General features: G+C 41.5%; 1 protein-coding gene across 1 annotated transcript; it reads left to right on the top strand.

Moving 5' to 3' along the window:
* The first annotated feature begins 7,948 nt into the window (after positions 1 to 7,948).
* On the top strand, positions 7,949 to 14,611 carry LOC135511612 (protein Wnt-8b-like). Its single transcript, XM_064933097.1, is given in 8 exon segments — positions 7,949 to 8,022; positions 8,685 to 8,718; positions 10,088 to 10,226; positions 11,059 to 11,184; positions 11,457 to 11,474; positions 11,477 to 11,598; positions 13,951 to 14,091; positions 14,183 to 14,611. Coding segments are annotated over 8 exon segments (1,083 nt in total).
* Positions 14,612 to 16,990: the final 2,379 nt, after the last annotated feature.

Genomic DNA, 16,990 nt, shown 5'->3' with positions numbered 1-16,990 from the left:
ATCTTGAAAGCGGCAGCTCTGCCCTTTAGCTCAGTGCAAATGTTGCCTGTAATCCATGGCTTCTGGTTTGGGTATGTACGTACAGTCACTGTGGGGTTGACGTCCTCGATGCACTTAATGATAAAGCCAGTGACTGATGTGGTGTACTCCTCAGTGCAATCGAAAGAATCCCAGAACATGTTCTAGTCTGTGATAGCAAAACAGTCCTGTAGTTTAGCATCTGCTTCATCCGACCACTTTTTTTATAGACCGAGTCACTGGTGCTTCCTGCTTTAAGTTTTGCTTGTAAGCAGGAATCAGGAGGATAGTGGTCAGAATTGTGGTCAGATTTACCAAATGGAGGACGAAGGAGAGCTTTGTACACGTCTCTGTGTGTGGAATACAGGTGATCTACAAACATTTTTCTCTCTGGTTGCACATTTAACATGTTAGAGATTAGGTAAAACTGATTTAAATTTCCCTGCATTAATGTCTCTGGCCACTATGAGCGCCAACTCTGGGTGAGCGGATTCCTGTTTCGTCTTTTCCATATACAGCTGACTGAGTGCGGTCTTAGGGCCAGCATCTGTCTTTGGTGGTAAATACACAGCCACGTAAAGTATAAATGAAAACTCTCTTGGCAAATAGTGTAGTCTACAGTTTATCAAAAGATACTCAAAAAAAACATCAACTATCTGAGCAGCTAACCAATCAAGTGTGCAGTTGCAAATGAGAACTTGTTCTCAACTAGCCTACCTGGTTAAATAAAGGTGAAGTAAAAAAAATACAAATACATTTATTCAGTTATACCCATGCAAAATCAATGCAGTTCCTCCCTGTTGAAGTGAATAGTGGCCATTTTGAAAAAAGGCTGCTGGGAGTTGTACTGATTATAGACAAAATTGATGATGACTCTATATAGCAAAAACAAATGTCTCCAATGGGTCTCCTTGTTCTGTGTGAAATTTGGTTTAGTACCATGTGATAGTAGAGCACATCCCAATACTCTCCATTCTGGCTCAATATATCCCAAAATGCATACATGTATGACCTTATTTGACCCCCCCAAGGTGTGCCCATAGAGATGTCATAATTCCAGTTGCTTCATACTTCAATACAGTGGGTATCAGAAGTATTCACCCCCCTCCCCCCTTGGATTTCTTCACATTCTATTGTGTTACGAAGTGGGCCTTTTGTCAACGATCTACACAAAATTCTCTGCAATGTCTAAATTCAAACAATTCTTAAAAAGTAATGTATAATGAACACTAATGTACCTTGATTAGATAAGTATTCACCCCGAGTAAAAACATGTTAAAGAAAAACAGTCATTGGCAGCAATTACAGCTGAGTCTTATTAGGTAAGTCTCTAAGAGCTTTGCACACTTGGATTGTGCAATATTTTCCCATTTTTCTTTTCAAAATGATTAAAGATCTGTCAAGTTGTTGATGGTCATGGTGACACAGCAATTTTCAAGCATATTTATTAATTCAAAATTGTAACTTCGCCACTCAGGAACATTTACTGACTTCTTGGTAATTGCCTTCAGTGTAGAATGTTTCCTTGTGTTGTAGGTTATTGTCCTGCTGAAAGGTGAATTTGTCTCCCAGTGTCTGTTGGAAAGCACACTGAAGCAGGTTTTCCTATAGGATTTTGCCTGTGCTTAACTCCATTCTGTTTCTTTTTCTCCTGAAAAACTTCCCAGTCTTTGCAATGTCAAGCATACCCATACTATGATGCAGCCTGCACCTTGCTTGAAAATACTCAGTGATATGTTGTGTTGGATTTGCCCCAAACATAAGGCTTTGCATTTATATTTTTGTTCTGTATATTTGAATTCTTTTCACAGTCATTATTGTGGAGTAACTGAACAAAAATATAAACGCAGCATGTAAAGTCTTGGTCCCATGTTTCATGAGCTGAAATAAAGATCCCATATTTTCTATACACACAAAAATCTTATTTCTCTCAAATTCTGTGCACATACACTACTCGTCAAAAGTTTCCAAACACCTACTCATTCAAGGGTTTTTTATTTTTTACATTGTAGAATAATAGTGAAGACATCAAAACTATGAAATAACACGTATGGAATCACATAGTAATCAAAAAAGGTGTTAAATCTAAATATATTTTATATTCTTCAAATAGCCACCCTTTGCCTTAATGACAGCTTTGCACACTGTCCGTAGAGCTCCGAGACAGGATTGTGTCGATGCACAGATCTAGGGAAGGGTACCAAAACATTTCTGCAATATTGAAGGTCCCCAAGAACAGTGGCCTCCATAATTCTTAAATGGAAGAAGATTGGAACCACCAAGACTTCATAGAGCAGGCCGCCCAGCCAATCGGAGCAATCGGGGGAGAAGTGCCTTGGTCATGGAGCTGACCAAGAACTCAATTGTACCTCTGACAGCGCTCCAGAGTTCCTCTGTGGAGTTGTGAGTACTTTCCAGAAGGACAACCATCTCTGCAGCACTCCACCAATCAGGACTTTATGGTAGAGTAGCCAGACTGAAGGCACTTCTCAGTAAAAGGCACATGACAGCCCGCTTGGAGTTTGCCAAAAGCCACCTAAACAAGACTGAACTCTTTGGCCTGAATGCCAAGCAGCACATCTGGAGGAAACCTGGCACCATCCCTACGGTGAAGCATGGTGGTGGCAGTATCATGCTGTGGGGATGTTTTTCAGCAGCAGGGACTCTGAGACTAGTCAGGATCGAGGGAAAGATTAATGTAGCAAAGTAACAGGACAATGACCCTAAGCACAGCCACGACAACGCAGGAGTGGCTTCGGGACAAGTCTCTGAATATCCTTGAGTGGCCCCGCCAGAGCATCTCTGGAGAGACCTGAAAATACTGTAGCTGTGCAGCAACATTCCCCATCCAACCTGACAGAGCTTGAGAGGCTCTGCAGAGAATAATGGGAGAAACTCCCCAAATACAGGTGTGCAAAGCTTGTAGTGTCTTACCCAAGAAGACTCAAAACTGTAATCACTGCTAAAGGTGCTTCAAAAAGTACTGAGTAAAGAGTCTGAATACTTATGTAAATGTGATTTCTTTGAAATGTTTTATACATTTGCAAAAATGTTAAAAACCTGTTTGAGTCATCATTATGGGTTATTGTGTAACTTGATGGAAAAAACAATGGAATAAATGTTAGAATAAGGCTGTAACGAATCCATTTTAGAAGGCTGTAATGTAACAAAATGTGGAAATAGTCAAGGTGTCTGAACACTTTCCGAATGCACTGTATGTACCTATGGAGGTGTTACGCACACCTCTAGGAAGAGGGAACGCAACACCCTGCTACAACTCACCTTCCCATAGAGTGAAAGAGGTATGGGACTGTACGTGCGAGTAAGGATGACAAAAGCAGATAATTGACCATTTACTGGGAATTTATTCCTTCACATGGTAAATTTGGGGAAAAGGGGCTGAACAGAACCAAAGCAAAAGCCCCCTCTCCTACCTTAACTACCTACCCACTACTTACCTAACCTACCCTCTCCTACCTTACCCGCCTACCCACTACTTACCTAACCTACCCTCTCCTACCTTACCCGCCTACCCACTACTTACCTAACCTACCCTCTCCTACCTTAACTACCTACCCACTACTTACCTAACTTAGCACCACCTGGTGCACTAACCAAAATACAGGGGGTGGTCGCCCAGGTCTTACCTAGTGTGTATAGACAGTAAATACTACGGGTTATGTATGCCCGCGTTCCCTAGGTGCCCCCCTGGGAACAAAAACAGAATACAAACGTAAGTAAACAATTTCAATAATCAAAAACACTGCCTCCTATGGGGACACACATACCTCAGAAGCAGCGGCTACAAAGTACATAACAAAAACCTCTCTCAGCAAAAACCAACACAGGACACACGAAATCTCACTTAACAACCGACACACTAACCATCTCCCTCTGAGAAACAACCAACATATGATATAACCCTCAGCTCTCTCTCTTACAAAGGAACACTGACTTTTATAGCTGGAGAAGGAGTCTGTAATGGATACAGCTGTATCCTGACGAGGGGGCGGGGTCAGCTCCAATTAGCAATGGGACCGACCAATCAGCTGCTTGGGGGAATTTCAGGAAGCCATCCTGAAACACAAACATACAAACAAAACCACAACACAGACCCCAGGGAACATAACAGGAGGACAGAAGATAGAAGATGGCTATCTCACCCAGTTACTCAACCCTGCAACTTAGAGGCTGCTGCCCTATGTACATAGACATGGAATCACTGGTCACTTTAATAATGTTTACATACTGTTTTACTAATTTCATATGTATATACTGTATTCTAGTCAATGCCACACCGACATTGCTCGTCCTAATATTTATATGTTTCTTAATTCCATTCTTTTACTTTGAGAATTGTGTATATTGTTGTGAATTGTTAGATACTACTGCACTGATGGAGCTAGGAACACAAGCATTTCGCTGCACCCACAATAATATCTGCCAGATTTGCATATATGACCAATAATATGTGATTTGATTTGAAGGGTTAGTCATTCAAAAATCATGTCAATCCCTATTATTTCACACAGAGTGAATCCATGTTGCTAATTATGTGATTTGTTAAGACACACTTTACTCCTGAACTAATTTAGGCATGCCTAAACAAAGGGGGTGAACACTATTGCAATGACTATATTTGAGTTATTTGATTTGTATACATTTTTAAACATTTGTAGAACTTTCTTTTCACTTTGACATTATGGAGTATTTTGTGTAGATCAATGACAAAGAGAAACCACTATTAAATAGATTTCAGTCCCACTTTGTAAAGAAAAACATTTTGAAAAAATCCAAGGGTATGAATACTTATGATACCCACAGTATTTATTTAACTTGGCAAGTCAGTTAAGAACAAATTCTTATTTACAATGACGGCCTACTCCGGCCAAACCCTAACTTGGACGAAGCTGGGCCAATTGTGGGCAGCACTCCCAATCACGGCCGGTTGTGATACAGCCTGGAATCGAATCAGAATCTGTAGTGACGCCACTAGCACTGAGATGCCGTGCCTTAGACCGCTGCGCCACTCGGGAGCCCGAATGTATGTGTTGTATTATGAAGTTAATAACATATCAAATTTCCTTAGTTTGAGAAGATTGTCACCTGATAATACAAACTTACATTTCATAGCCTTACTCCTGTTGGCCCAACTAACTGCATAGGAGTCATAACATGCAGGGATACCCTCATTTAGGTACCTCCGATTCGTGGGTATCTTACCATAATATAACCCACAGACATGCATAGACCTTAATGAAAATCATCATTAGACTTTACCACCCAAAGTGGACAAATATATGAAATATGGCGTTCTGGCCCATGGACTCATTCATGTCTGGTGTGTTGGACTGCTCATCACACATTGGAAAGCTATCGGGGTGTGATATGAGGTCATAGTCACAATGAAATCAACTGCTTTAGAGTTTGTTTTCAATCTTATATGCTACTTGACCGTGAAATACTGCATTCAAATAGAATAGGCATCATACATTTAATAGTTTCACATAATGCTTATTTTCTTAAATTAGATTAGGCTACCTTACTTTAGATTGTAACATTATCAAATCTCAAAATGTTCCGTTTGGTGCGTGGGTCTGGCTCATGGACTAGGCTTATATAGGCCACACACAGATAATCAGTCAGCAAAATGACTCAACTGAAAAGGCACTTGCTCACCGATTTGTAGACGGCCCGGGCGCTTGTAGCTGCACCGCCTGTTTAGGCCTAAAACAATCATGCATTTTATTTTTTAAGTGTAGGCCAATAGACTAGTCCTATAGGCTTACATTTAAATATAACTTATTTAGATTTTTTTAAACAATAGAAAATAAATACATTAAAAAGAAATGAATTAACTAAAATAGCCTGTAGTCATCATAACCAAAGCCGATGAAACAATTAGATGACTATGATGGCCTATACGAAGAAATTACTCAATTGAACATAAAAATATATATCCGCATATAGGCCTAAATTTAGTAATATATGCCTACCTAAATAAATCCGAAACTATGTTTGCTATTTTTGTTGATTGATCAGTGAACCCGTTTAAAAACTTAATCCAAAAACATCCCACGAGTGAACTTTCCAAATCACTTTCCCCTAATCCTAATTTGCATATAAGAAAATGCGCGGACGTCAAAGGAGCAGGGATCTGTATGGTTTTAAAGGGTCAGACGAGGGGTTAGTTGGGGACAATAACCCCACATGAGAAGTTAGATAGCGACCGTCTGGATTAGTGATGCAAATGCCAATTTGATCAATGGCTAGAGTCCTTAATCTTTGGATCCTCTCACCTTTTTTATTTTCTGGTATCTCAAAATGTCATCGCATTCAATGGAAATGCGCTTGGTTTTGTTAGGTAAAACGTGTATCCGATTCTCACAAGCTCGAGCAGCACTTCGGTGAAATGTTAACCTGAAATTGACATGAAGTTTTCACGTCATATTAGGCCTGTATATTACAACAGCAGGCGATTCAATGAAATTTTCAAAGGCCTGAATTAAGTGACCGATTAATTCGCTGACTTCAGTAGGCTACAATGCAACTGTTGGCCTTCTTATGTAGGGCTAATGTCATCATTTTGAAGAAGGACGTTGCCAATAATGCGCAACGGCTTTAATTGGCAACTTCATTCTGCAAACGTTTAGGATACATGATGAGAGTGCAGTTACTAGATTTTGCTCTAAACCTATTCTTATCTTTTGATCAATGCATCAAACTTTTCAAAAATCAAAATGTATTAACATGTCTTTACACTACCTTAACATTTCTTGAAATTCTATAAATGTTCACTGGGCAATTTTATTTTATTTTAAATAAACAGTATTAGGCAAATTAATGGCATCTTTTTAAAAACTAATTTTCGAATAAAATGCCTTCATTGTTTAAAGGGATGTTTTTAACAGGCCTAACCACTACCAAAACAATCAACGTTAATACGTTCGATACCTAATTAATATGGATCATATAGAGATGGAAATGTTAGTGAATTTGTTGTTTGGAAATTTGTTAGTGAATTGATTAGGTTAGCCTATTCGTATATTGAGCAGTGTTTAGTCTATCTGACGTTGTGGGCCTATTTATAATACTGCTCTCTCTTGTAAATTTAGTTCAGGTTAAGCCAATTAAAATTCGTTGTAGTAGGTTTATATTTTAAATCAGAGGTTGTAAATTATCTTTGGGGAAACTGTGTGCATCTGGAAAATGTCAAATTATATACATACTTCAACACTGAATTTCAAACATTAGGCTGTTAATTAGTCATAGCCTATGCGTCTTTTTAGATGGACGAACGTTGACTTAATCGGACGTGGCATTTGTAAAACCAGGTTAATAACTTCATAAAAAACACACCTCTCAAGAACTCCCACAGTATCCAAATAACATCTCGTGTTTGTTCTAAGAAGATACTACCAGTACTGTTAGCCTATCAGTTACCGGCCGCTGTATCAAACTCTTTCAAGATGGTGAGTAAATTAACTTTTCAGGGTGCAAACTCCGCCAGATGAGTCGATTTCAGCCGATTTAATATTAATTCACTTTATCCTGAATCCTTCAGAAGGCCGCGGGCATGGAGAGAGAGTTCGGGCCGACTCTTCCCTGGTTGCTATTTGTCTGCGCGAGTCCCAGGGTGCCCTTTTGATCATTTCAATCTCTCCTCGGTGCGCTCCTTCTGATTGGTCGAGGGAGTAAAACGGGGAAAATCTTTAATTAAGTAGATAATCTCTTGTTGGGATGAGAGTGGGTCCATTTCAGAGCCCCCCTCTAGCGAGTCCCACATGAGTATCTTAGCATATACAGCCAGTGTTGATTGGGGTTGTGGATGTATGTAGGGTAGTAGCTCTCACTATATCATCTATCCTCATTTAGAGAGCTGCTGAATGTGCATGCCATCCCTCTATCCTCTCTCATCTCTTCTGTCAGGATGTTCATGCATTTGGAGGTCTGTTACTATATCTTTATTTTGATGACTCACATGACAAGGTCCTGCTTCAGCTGGTGAGTTTAAACTATTTTGGACTCTTTGTTATTGCCTCATCCATCCAAAGCAATGGATATGATAGGAAGGTTGTTAATTAAGTATTGTACATAGGCTTTTTGGAATAGAGAAATAATTCAATGATTTTGATGATGAAAGGTTTTTCTATTTACTAATCAAATAAAAAAGTTAGTTTAAGTTTGAAAATGGTTTACCAAATGGTTTACCAATTAGGCTTTTTGATTTTCCTTTATGAGAATCTACGGATGGAAAAGTATTAAATAATGATAATTCAATATTGTCCTGTAATTCTTGTAATGTTTATTACTCATTCATCTACTTTCATCTCAGTCTATTTTACTGAGGATTTTTTTGTTTTTGTTTAGGTCTTTTGGATATAACCTACCCAAAAATGTCACTTTAATGCCATGGTTATTGATCAGCAGGCCAGGGTTTAATTCATTTGGGAGACAAGGATTTATAGGAATGATATGGTTTAGAACCATGTTATTATATGTTTTAGTACTGCGTTATTTAAAATAGATAATGATGCTTTAGTACCATATTATTCAATGCTATTAAAGATACCTAATGAGAGATGTTAAGTGAGGGAGCTGTGGAATTCCTGCCCTTGCTGAAGGACACTTAATTCCCAGAGTTAATAAGCTGTCTCCTCTTCCAGGTCAGTGAATAATTTCCTGATGACTGGACCTAAGGTAAGCCAACATTCTTTTGATCTTCTGCCCAGATCCCCCTTCCCTTCCCTCCTTCCCTCCCTAAAAAGAGAGCAAAAACCACCCTGTGAGGATCTCTTACAAAACCTCACTTCGAAGACATTATTGCCTTACGTTACTCTCTTTCTCCCTCTCTATTTCTATCTACAGACAGCATCTAATTTTCTCCACAATGAGAGTTGATGGTTCATATACATATGCATTTTCATCATTTATTTGTTATAACAACAGCAAGAGTATAACTTCACAGGGTTATGCTGGCCTTTTGGGTTCACTCCTTATTTGTATCTAATGCACTTGACCTTACTGAGGCTAAGAAGCTTTGAATGTCCATGGGTTTTGGTAGTAGAGGTGGAGAGTTATTGGGTTCAGTGTGTATAGAGGCAGTGGCAGGAGAGGACCTGGAAAGGGTTTTGGTCAATTTCATTTATTTTTCAGTCAATTTAGGAAGTTAACTGAAATTCCAATTCCAATTTTACCCATGTGAGGCAATGGAGGCAGTAGAGGCACAAGAGGTCCCAGGATTGAGTGTGTATCGCACAAGAGGCTGTTGGTGAAGGGATGAGAGCTCATAATAATGTCTGGAATGGAGTGACTGGAATGGTATACCGTTCCCTTCATTTTGTTCCAGCCATTACTATAAGCTCTCCTCCCCAATTAAGGTGCCACCAGCCACCTGTGGTATAGAGACAATGGAGGCAGTAGAGGTCCGTTGGTTGTTGATCTAAATTCGAGGCAGGAAAGACAGTAGAGATTGCTCTGTGTTGAGTAGGAATAAACCAGAGGCAGTAGAGGCAGGAAAGGCGGTGCTGGCATGTGCTGTGCTGTGGTGGGTGGTCATCATTATCCCACCAGACCCCAGTGAGAAGCAGAGAGGTGGTGGCTCAGTCTCTCAACAGGCCACTTGAGACATATCATTCACACAGTCTCAACAAGGACCAGAGAGCTAGGCGAACCAGCCAAGTGGACATGGTGAACATGTAGAGAATAGGGCTTGGGATTCTTAACTCACTCAGGGGTTGTGAATCATGTTCAAAAAGTTGAATTAATATTGTATTAAGACTTTTTTGGTCAATTTCTGTTGCTAACCGAAGCTAATGTTTATTAGTATTGTTACAACAAAAACTCAGTTAATACACTAGGAATTTTGGGGTTATAGAACTAAATGCCTCTAGAATTAGTTGCTTTTCATATTGTTACAACAAAAACTCAGTTAATACACTAGGAATTTTGGGGTTATAGAACTAAATGCCTCTAGAATTAGTTGCTTTTCATGATTGAACCTATTCAGTTTTTAGTATATTGTACCATCACATATGCCATGATGATATACTCATCTGTGTTCCTCCAGGCTTACCTGATTTACTCCAGCAGCGTAGCAGCCGGGGCGCAGAGCGGCATCGAGGAGTGCAAATACCAGTTTGCCTGGGACCGATGGAACTGCCCTGAGAGAGCCCTGCAGCTGTCCACACACAGAAGCCTCCGCAGCGGTAAGAGCCAATGACCCAGGCTCCATTGGAATTCTGAATTCCACTTTGGAATTTTGGAATCTCAATTAGAAAGTTTGGAGAATTTGGGAACTTCTGTTGTGCTGCCCAAATGACTCCATCTTTTTCTGCCTAAAGGACACTATTTTCCATATAGTGCACTATTGTTGACCAGACCAAATCTAGGGCACTATATGGTCAAAAGTAGTGCACTATATGCTGACTAGGGAATAATTTGATTTGCCCTTTAATAACAGACCGGCTTTAAGTCACAGATAGGCCCATCCAGGTCAAGGAGGAAGAACTCTTTCTAGAAAGTGAGATGGCGTTTGTTTGTTTGTTTGTTTAGTCAGGAGATTCATCAGTCAAAAGGATTGTTACAGCAACCCCACGGCCACTACGGTTCCCTCACCCAATACAACAGCAACCCCACGGTCACACTGGCCAAAACAAACACTACTAATCCAATTCACAACATCCTACTGAGCCTCCCATCGACGGGACCCTGCTCAGGGGCCTTGTGAAAACATGGCACCCTAATGGCAATTAGAGGCAATGTGTTAATTACCAGGAGAGATAGGAGATAAAGGATACTGTGGAGTGAGAGGTGTTGAAATAGAAGCCCCACTCTAAAGATAAGGGTTAGGGTCACAGGCTAGAGGAGAGGAATGACCTATTCAGAGGAAGGCATTCCTGAGTACAGAAGGCATTCCTGAGTGCATTTTAAAATGTCTCTCTCACCCAAAGCAAACAGAGCGACAGCGCTTGTCCTTGACATCAGTTCAGTAATCATTGCTACTATAATATAATAATATATCATCTGTTTTTTCCACAGCTAACAGGGAAACAGCGTTTGTCCATGCCATCAGTTCAGCAGGAGTCATGTACACTCTGACAAGGAACTGCAGTCTGGGGGACTTTGACAACTGTGGCTGTGATGACACCAGGAATGGACAGCGGGGTAAGAGAAGATTTTAAAAAATCCACACACAGATCATTGCAAGACATGCATAGATGAAACAGCTGATGTACATACTGTGTTGTAGTCATGTGTTGTAGGCAAAACAACATTTAAATGATCTTTTCAAGTACTTCGGAAATAATTCCCTTCCACGTATTTCCGTCACAAATGATGAGCCACCCTCTCGTACAGACAAACCCCTGCTTGTGTCCCCAGTGGGTAGGAGGGAGGGGGGCTGCTGCGGTGAACTGATGGTTGGGTTATGTTTACAGGGGGTACAGGCTGGCAGTGGGGGGCTGCAGTGACAACGTGGGGTTTGGTGAGGCCATCTCCAAGCAGTTTGTTGACGCGCTGGAGACAGGCCAGGACGCACGGGCCGCCATGAACCTCCACAACAACGAGGCTGGACGCAAGGTACACTATTTACTTTATATTGTACTTTTTACTCTTACCATTATTTACTATATTCTCTATGTTCCCTGACTGTGACACATACAGTAAGGCATCCATAAAAACAGTACCCATACGTCCCCTAAAACATCTGTGAATAAGGACACACAAGGAAATACTGTACTCCTCAGCTTTCCAGATTGATAGTTGCTGTGTGGCGATCTGCTGTGTGACGACCATTCTGGTGCAAATCGGCAGGCGAGTGCTAGGCAACACATTGGTGCTGCAAGGGGTGAGCTATCCCTCGGCACTGTACAAAACGTTGATGATATAGTGACATACTATCACAATTCCAGATAGATATAGAGCTTGGCTTTCAGGGTGTTCTGAACTCCAGATCACTTTGAGATTAAATCAGTGAGATTGCCATAGGGGGGAGCTCTTGTAGTTCAAGCTGGAGGGCCAGATGGCCTGTCTGATATTTGCGTTTCCCACTCGGCCCCCCAACCGACCGACTGCTCAATGTAAAGTACCTTTTGAATCATTTTTTTATTTCTCAACCTGCCCAGTGAGAATTACAGCTTACAGCAAACGTACCACCCAAGCGTCCCCTTTCACGTCCCCATAAGTGAGGTGCCACTCGTCCTCCAATAACCACAGTGTGTTCGCTGTACCAGAAGGGCCTATTTACCAGTTACTGAATGTCCTTTATTATGACAAGACTTGAGTTGCAAGATCTCAGGATCACTGGTGCTACTTCTTAATTAGAGTATCCCATGGTTCCACACACTGCAGACGGGGGCCAGTATTATGCCTGTCTGCTCTCTTTAAATACGTTTTTAGTTTCATTCTTGCAATAAGCATCCAACATTTATTCTGTTGGTCTTTGTGTGGCCCCTGAGGAGTCCATAGTCAGGGATGAAGGACCACAGGCGAGAGAATGGAGTGGTCTTTGTTTATCCCGCCTAGGAGCCCTCCTGTTGGGCCCTCGCTGCCCCTCCGAACCCCATGGCACCTGGAGCATCATTGTAACAAAAAAAATACCAGAGAAAAAAAGAAAAACTCACCCCTTCTTCATTTTGACACTCAATAGACTCCCCATAGTCTCTTCATTGGTTCTTCTCATGGCAGAAAACATGTTGACAATGGCCTTGCTAAATAAATACTCCTCTCACTCCAGGAGGGACACAGTCAGTGTCTCGATGTGAAACTTTGATTTGGCCCTCACCTCGCGAGGAAGCTCTTCCCCTCCCCGTAAAGAAACGTTCCTTTTGAACCGACATCTGTTAACATATGTGTCGGGGTGAAGTCAGGAAATATTGAGGGGGATCACAAAAGCTGACAAAAACTTGAGCATGAACCTTGAACCTATCCTTTCTCCCCTCAGTGAATTCATCCTCTTTTTGTCAAGTGGGAAGGCTTGAGCGTACAATGGGTTCATTTGACAACACATCAATCAAGAGCCAATGGTCTTCACATTACACAACTGATTCTTTGAAACAAAACCATGCTCAGCCACACACACATACAAAACTGATTTCCTGAAACCAAATAAATGAACTTCTCATCTGCATGTTGCTGCTTTAAAGCGCAACTGAAGGCAATAAACAACTTCTCTGATAGAAAACGATATTAGTTAGAAGCAAAGTTTTGTAAATGAGTTCGTCATGACTTACTTGAGGGCTGGGCTTTCATTTCACAATGCTTACTTTCCCACTAACAAGTGATACACAGCTGCAGTGATTGCACTCTATCCAATCCTACCGCAGAACACAGATACAGTGAGACAGACATGTTCACATAAGACAACAGGTTGCACAGTTTTTTTACTTGAGAAATACTGCACCAAATACCTTAGCTAGATGTAAAATTGTGCAAGTTATCTTAGATTCATTCGGACTATTTTGAGAAAGTAATACTGGCTTTGTTCCTATGGCATCTCATGGGCGACAAAAACATCAGTAACTGGCACATCGAACCACAACCCAAGACTGAAATATTGTTTCTTACAGTGATGAGCAACAGAGAAACATGCTGAATCAGTGTGTTCAGTTGTGCTTTAAAAATAAGTCTCTTTAATGATTTATTTTTCTATACTCCTGCTTCAGTTGGTATTTGCCTAGTGCTTACATTTATTTTATTTAACCTTTATTTAACTAGGCAAGTCAGTTAAGAACAAATTCTACATAATAATTATATGGCAACAATAGATTATTTCTGGAGTTGACAGAGTATTTACTTTATGTAATGTTCAGGTTATTATAATTACCATTTTCCAGGTGAATCAGACTGTAGAATAAAGCTTAACCAAAGTCTCCCTCCCTCCCTCCACTCCTCTCCTCTCCCTCCACTCCTCCCCTCTCCTCGCCCTCCCAGGCGGTGAAAGGAACCATGCAGAAGACATGTAAGTGCCATGGCGTCTCCGGGTCCTGCACCACACAGACCTGCTGGTTACAGCTACCAGAGTTCCGGGAGGTGGGAAACTACTTGAAGGAGAAGTACCACCGAGCCCTGAAGGTATATATTATTTATTGTTTATATTAAACAATATTGTTTATAGGCACTTTAAAGGCACTTCACATAACGTTAATTCATTTATTAATTCAAGGTGGACCTGCTCCGGGGAGCCGGGAACAGTGCAGCCAGTCGAGGGGCCATCGCAGAGACTTTCAGCTCCTTCTCTCGTAAAGAACTGGTCCACCTAGAGGACTCCCCAGATTACTGTTTGGAGAACCGTACTCTGGGTCTGCCTGGCACGGAGGGCAGAGAATGCCTGAAGAAGGGCAAGAACCTAAACAAGTGGGAGAAGCGGAGCTGCAAGAGGCTGTGTGGGGAGTGCGGGTTAGCCGTGGAGGAAAGGAAGGCGGAGTTGGTGTCGAGTTGCAATTGTAAGTTCCACTGGTGCTGTGCGGTGAAGTGTGAGCAGTGCCGTAAGACGGTGACCAAGTACTTCTGTGTGAAGAAGGGGGGGCAGAGGGGGAAGAACGAGAGTGCTGGGAGCCGTAAGAAGAACCTGAGGCTGAGGAAGAAGCACTGAGCTGCATCCATCTTCCTCACCATCATCATCACTGCCATACGCCTTGTCTTCTCACAAGATGATTTTCACAGACCCTCTCAAATGTTTTTTACAACAAGCTTTCTGCTTGTATTCAAAAGACTTCATTTGAAAATAATTTATTGAATAAGTCAAGTATTGTTGTTATCCCAATCAAATGTTTAATAGTGGGGTAGAAAATGTGTGTAAAAAAACATGTTGATAAAACTACATGAGAAAAAATAGAGTGAAACTATTAGTTGTGTAGAACTGATGGTATAAAGGCTATACATATATTTCAAATGATTTAAAAAAACTTTTTCCCCCAATTATATATATTATTATAAGTCATTGGGCATTTAAAGCATCTTACATACGGCCACACTCAATAATCTCTTTCATACCTGATATCTTGAACAACTCTTCCTTAATGATCCGTCAACGGTAAACCTCAACAACATCTTATTTATTGTCATAAGTACCACCAATGAGCTACGCCATTTCCGATTGGTCAGTTTATCAAACATTCCTTCCTGTCATCATGACCAAGCTCTCTCTACATGTGACAGTGCCTGAGAACGAAGCATCCCAGTAGTTTGTTCAAGCATGTATCACAACAGATATTCAGATTATAGGTTTGAAAAACAAGAAGAGACTTTGGGGTGCATTCCTCTCGTCCAATCCCTTGCCCTGCCCTGCCCTTCCCTGCCCTGCCCTGCCCTTCCCTGCCCTGCCCTGCCCTGCCCTGCCCTGCCCTGCCCTGCCCTGCCCTGCCCTGCTCTCCCCAGCCCAGCCTTACCTTGAGGATGTATTTAATTGTAAATAAAATTAAGCACTTTGTTCGGTATATTGTTTATTTATTGCACAGTTTTTTCCTTAGTTTTTGATTTATTCATAGTTGCTTTCATGGTTGTTGTTATTTTCTATAAAACGTTTGTAATTAAAGAAGTATAATCTACAACTCCCCTATTATATGAATTTATTGAGCATGCCAATCACCCGTTTCACATTTTACATCCATTCATTTCAGAAGTGTTGAATTCATTTCAGAAGTGTTGATATCGAATGCACGATTCTTTCCTATATTCCCGCCGTGTGACATATAAAACACCAATGTTCAGCAGTGGTACAACACAACCTGAGGCTATTTTTATTGTTCACTTGGGGATCCGATAACCCTCGGGCTAAAGTAACAACAAGAGAAAACTTTTCATTATACTCTTCCTTCCTTCACGCCTTTCGCCTTGACAAATACCTCCCCTTTCTTTCTGCCCCTCGTCCGTCTAATCCTCTAAGAGCCTCTCCTAACGCCCTGGAACTCAGAACTTTCTTTACAGTTTAATACTAGTTTAATTAACTTTGTCCAGACAGAGTGCATGATGGGGGGGAAACACGAAGAAGCAAAACAAGTCGCCCTTAAAAATCTTTAAAAATCAACCACCCCGCCTCTAATTTTGTATGCTAATCTCCTTTTTCACGCTGCCCCTCCTTAGGAGTGAGTGGTGAGTTGGGACAAAAACTGTTGGGAAAACTTGGTGGTGTTGCCTTCCTTTGCCGGGGGCTCGCCAGTGGCTTCCTGCTGGCTGTTTCATTCCTGGGCCCCCTCGGCCTCCTCGGCTCACCTATTTGGATCCTTTCTCTCCTCTAGGGCCTTCCTTTGCTCGATTTAACAATGAGCGTCGAGCTAATCAGCCCTCTCGGAAATGCGCCACTGCCGAGCTGCTTAATCCCCTCTCCTCCACCGACTCAATGGACCTCCGCCTTCAAAAGGGCTTTGGGAAAAGGCTTTGCACAGATTCACACTGTTCCCTCAATACAAGTTAGTTCAAGTATTGTGCCCACAACAAGTGGGTATGATAAACAAATGCTTGCCAGGGTGGATACCCACCCGCCACCCCACCTGTGGTAGCCTAAAGAGGGTGCCAGGGCCGGGGGCAGATAGTAGCGCATGGCAGGCAGACCCAGGGGCCTCCAGGGGCCCGACGGGGCCCTCCAGATGAGATGAGACCTGAAAGAGGAGATTAAAAGCCCCTTCGAGAGTAAAGGCAGTTCATTTCTATACCCTCATCTTTCTAGCCAATAAAGTGTCAAGGAAACACATTGTTGACATCTTATTTATGAAATAATGATCAGAAACTCAGCTTGTTGGCTGGATCAAACTAGGGGGTGGCCTGCTCTGCAGAGCAACTCTCTAATCACTAAGGCATATAATGAGAATGTTTGTGCAAGTCTCCCATCAAATCTAATTGTATTTGTCACATACACATATTTAGCAGACAATGTTGTGAGTGTCCATTGACATAAATACATGATTTTAAGGGAATGGCTCAGTTACACTCGCTGATCTGAAGTTAAGATTTGGCCCTCAGAGTCACCATCATT

This window comes from Oncorhynchus masou, chromosome 24 (genome assembly GCF_036934945.1).
Source record: "Oncorhynchus masou masou isolate Uvic2021 chromosome 24, UVic_Omas_1.1, whole genome shotgun sequence".
Classification (NCBI taxonomy): Eukaryota; Metazoa; Chordata; class Actinopteri; order Salmoniformes; family Salmonidae; genus Oncorhynchus; species Oncorhynchus masou.
Note: the sequence above shows the minus strand (reverse complement) of the source record. Positions and strands in the feature narration are given on the sequence as shown.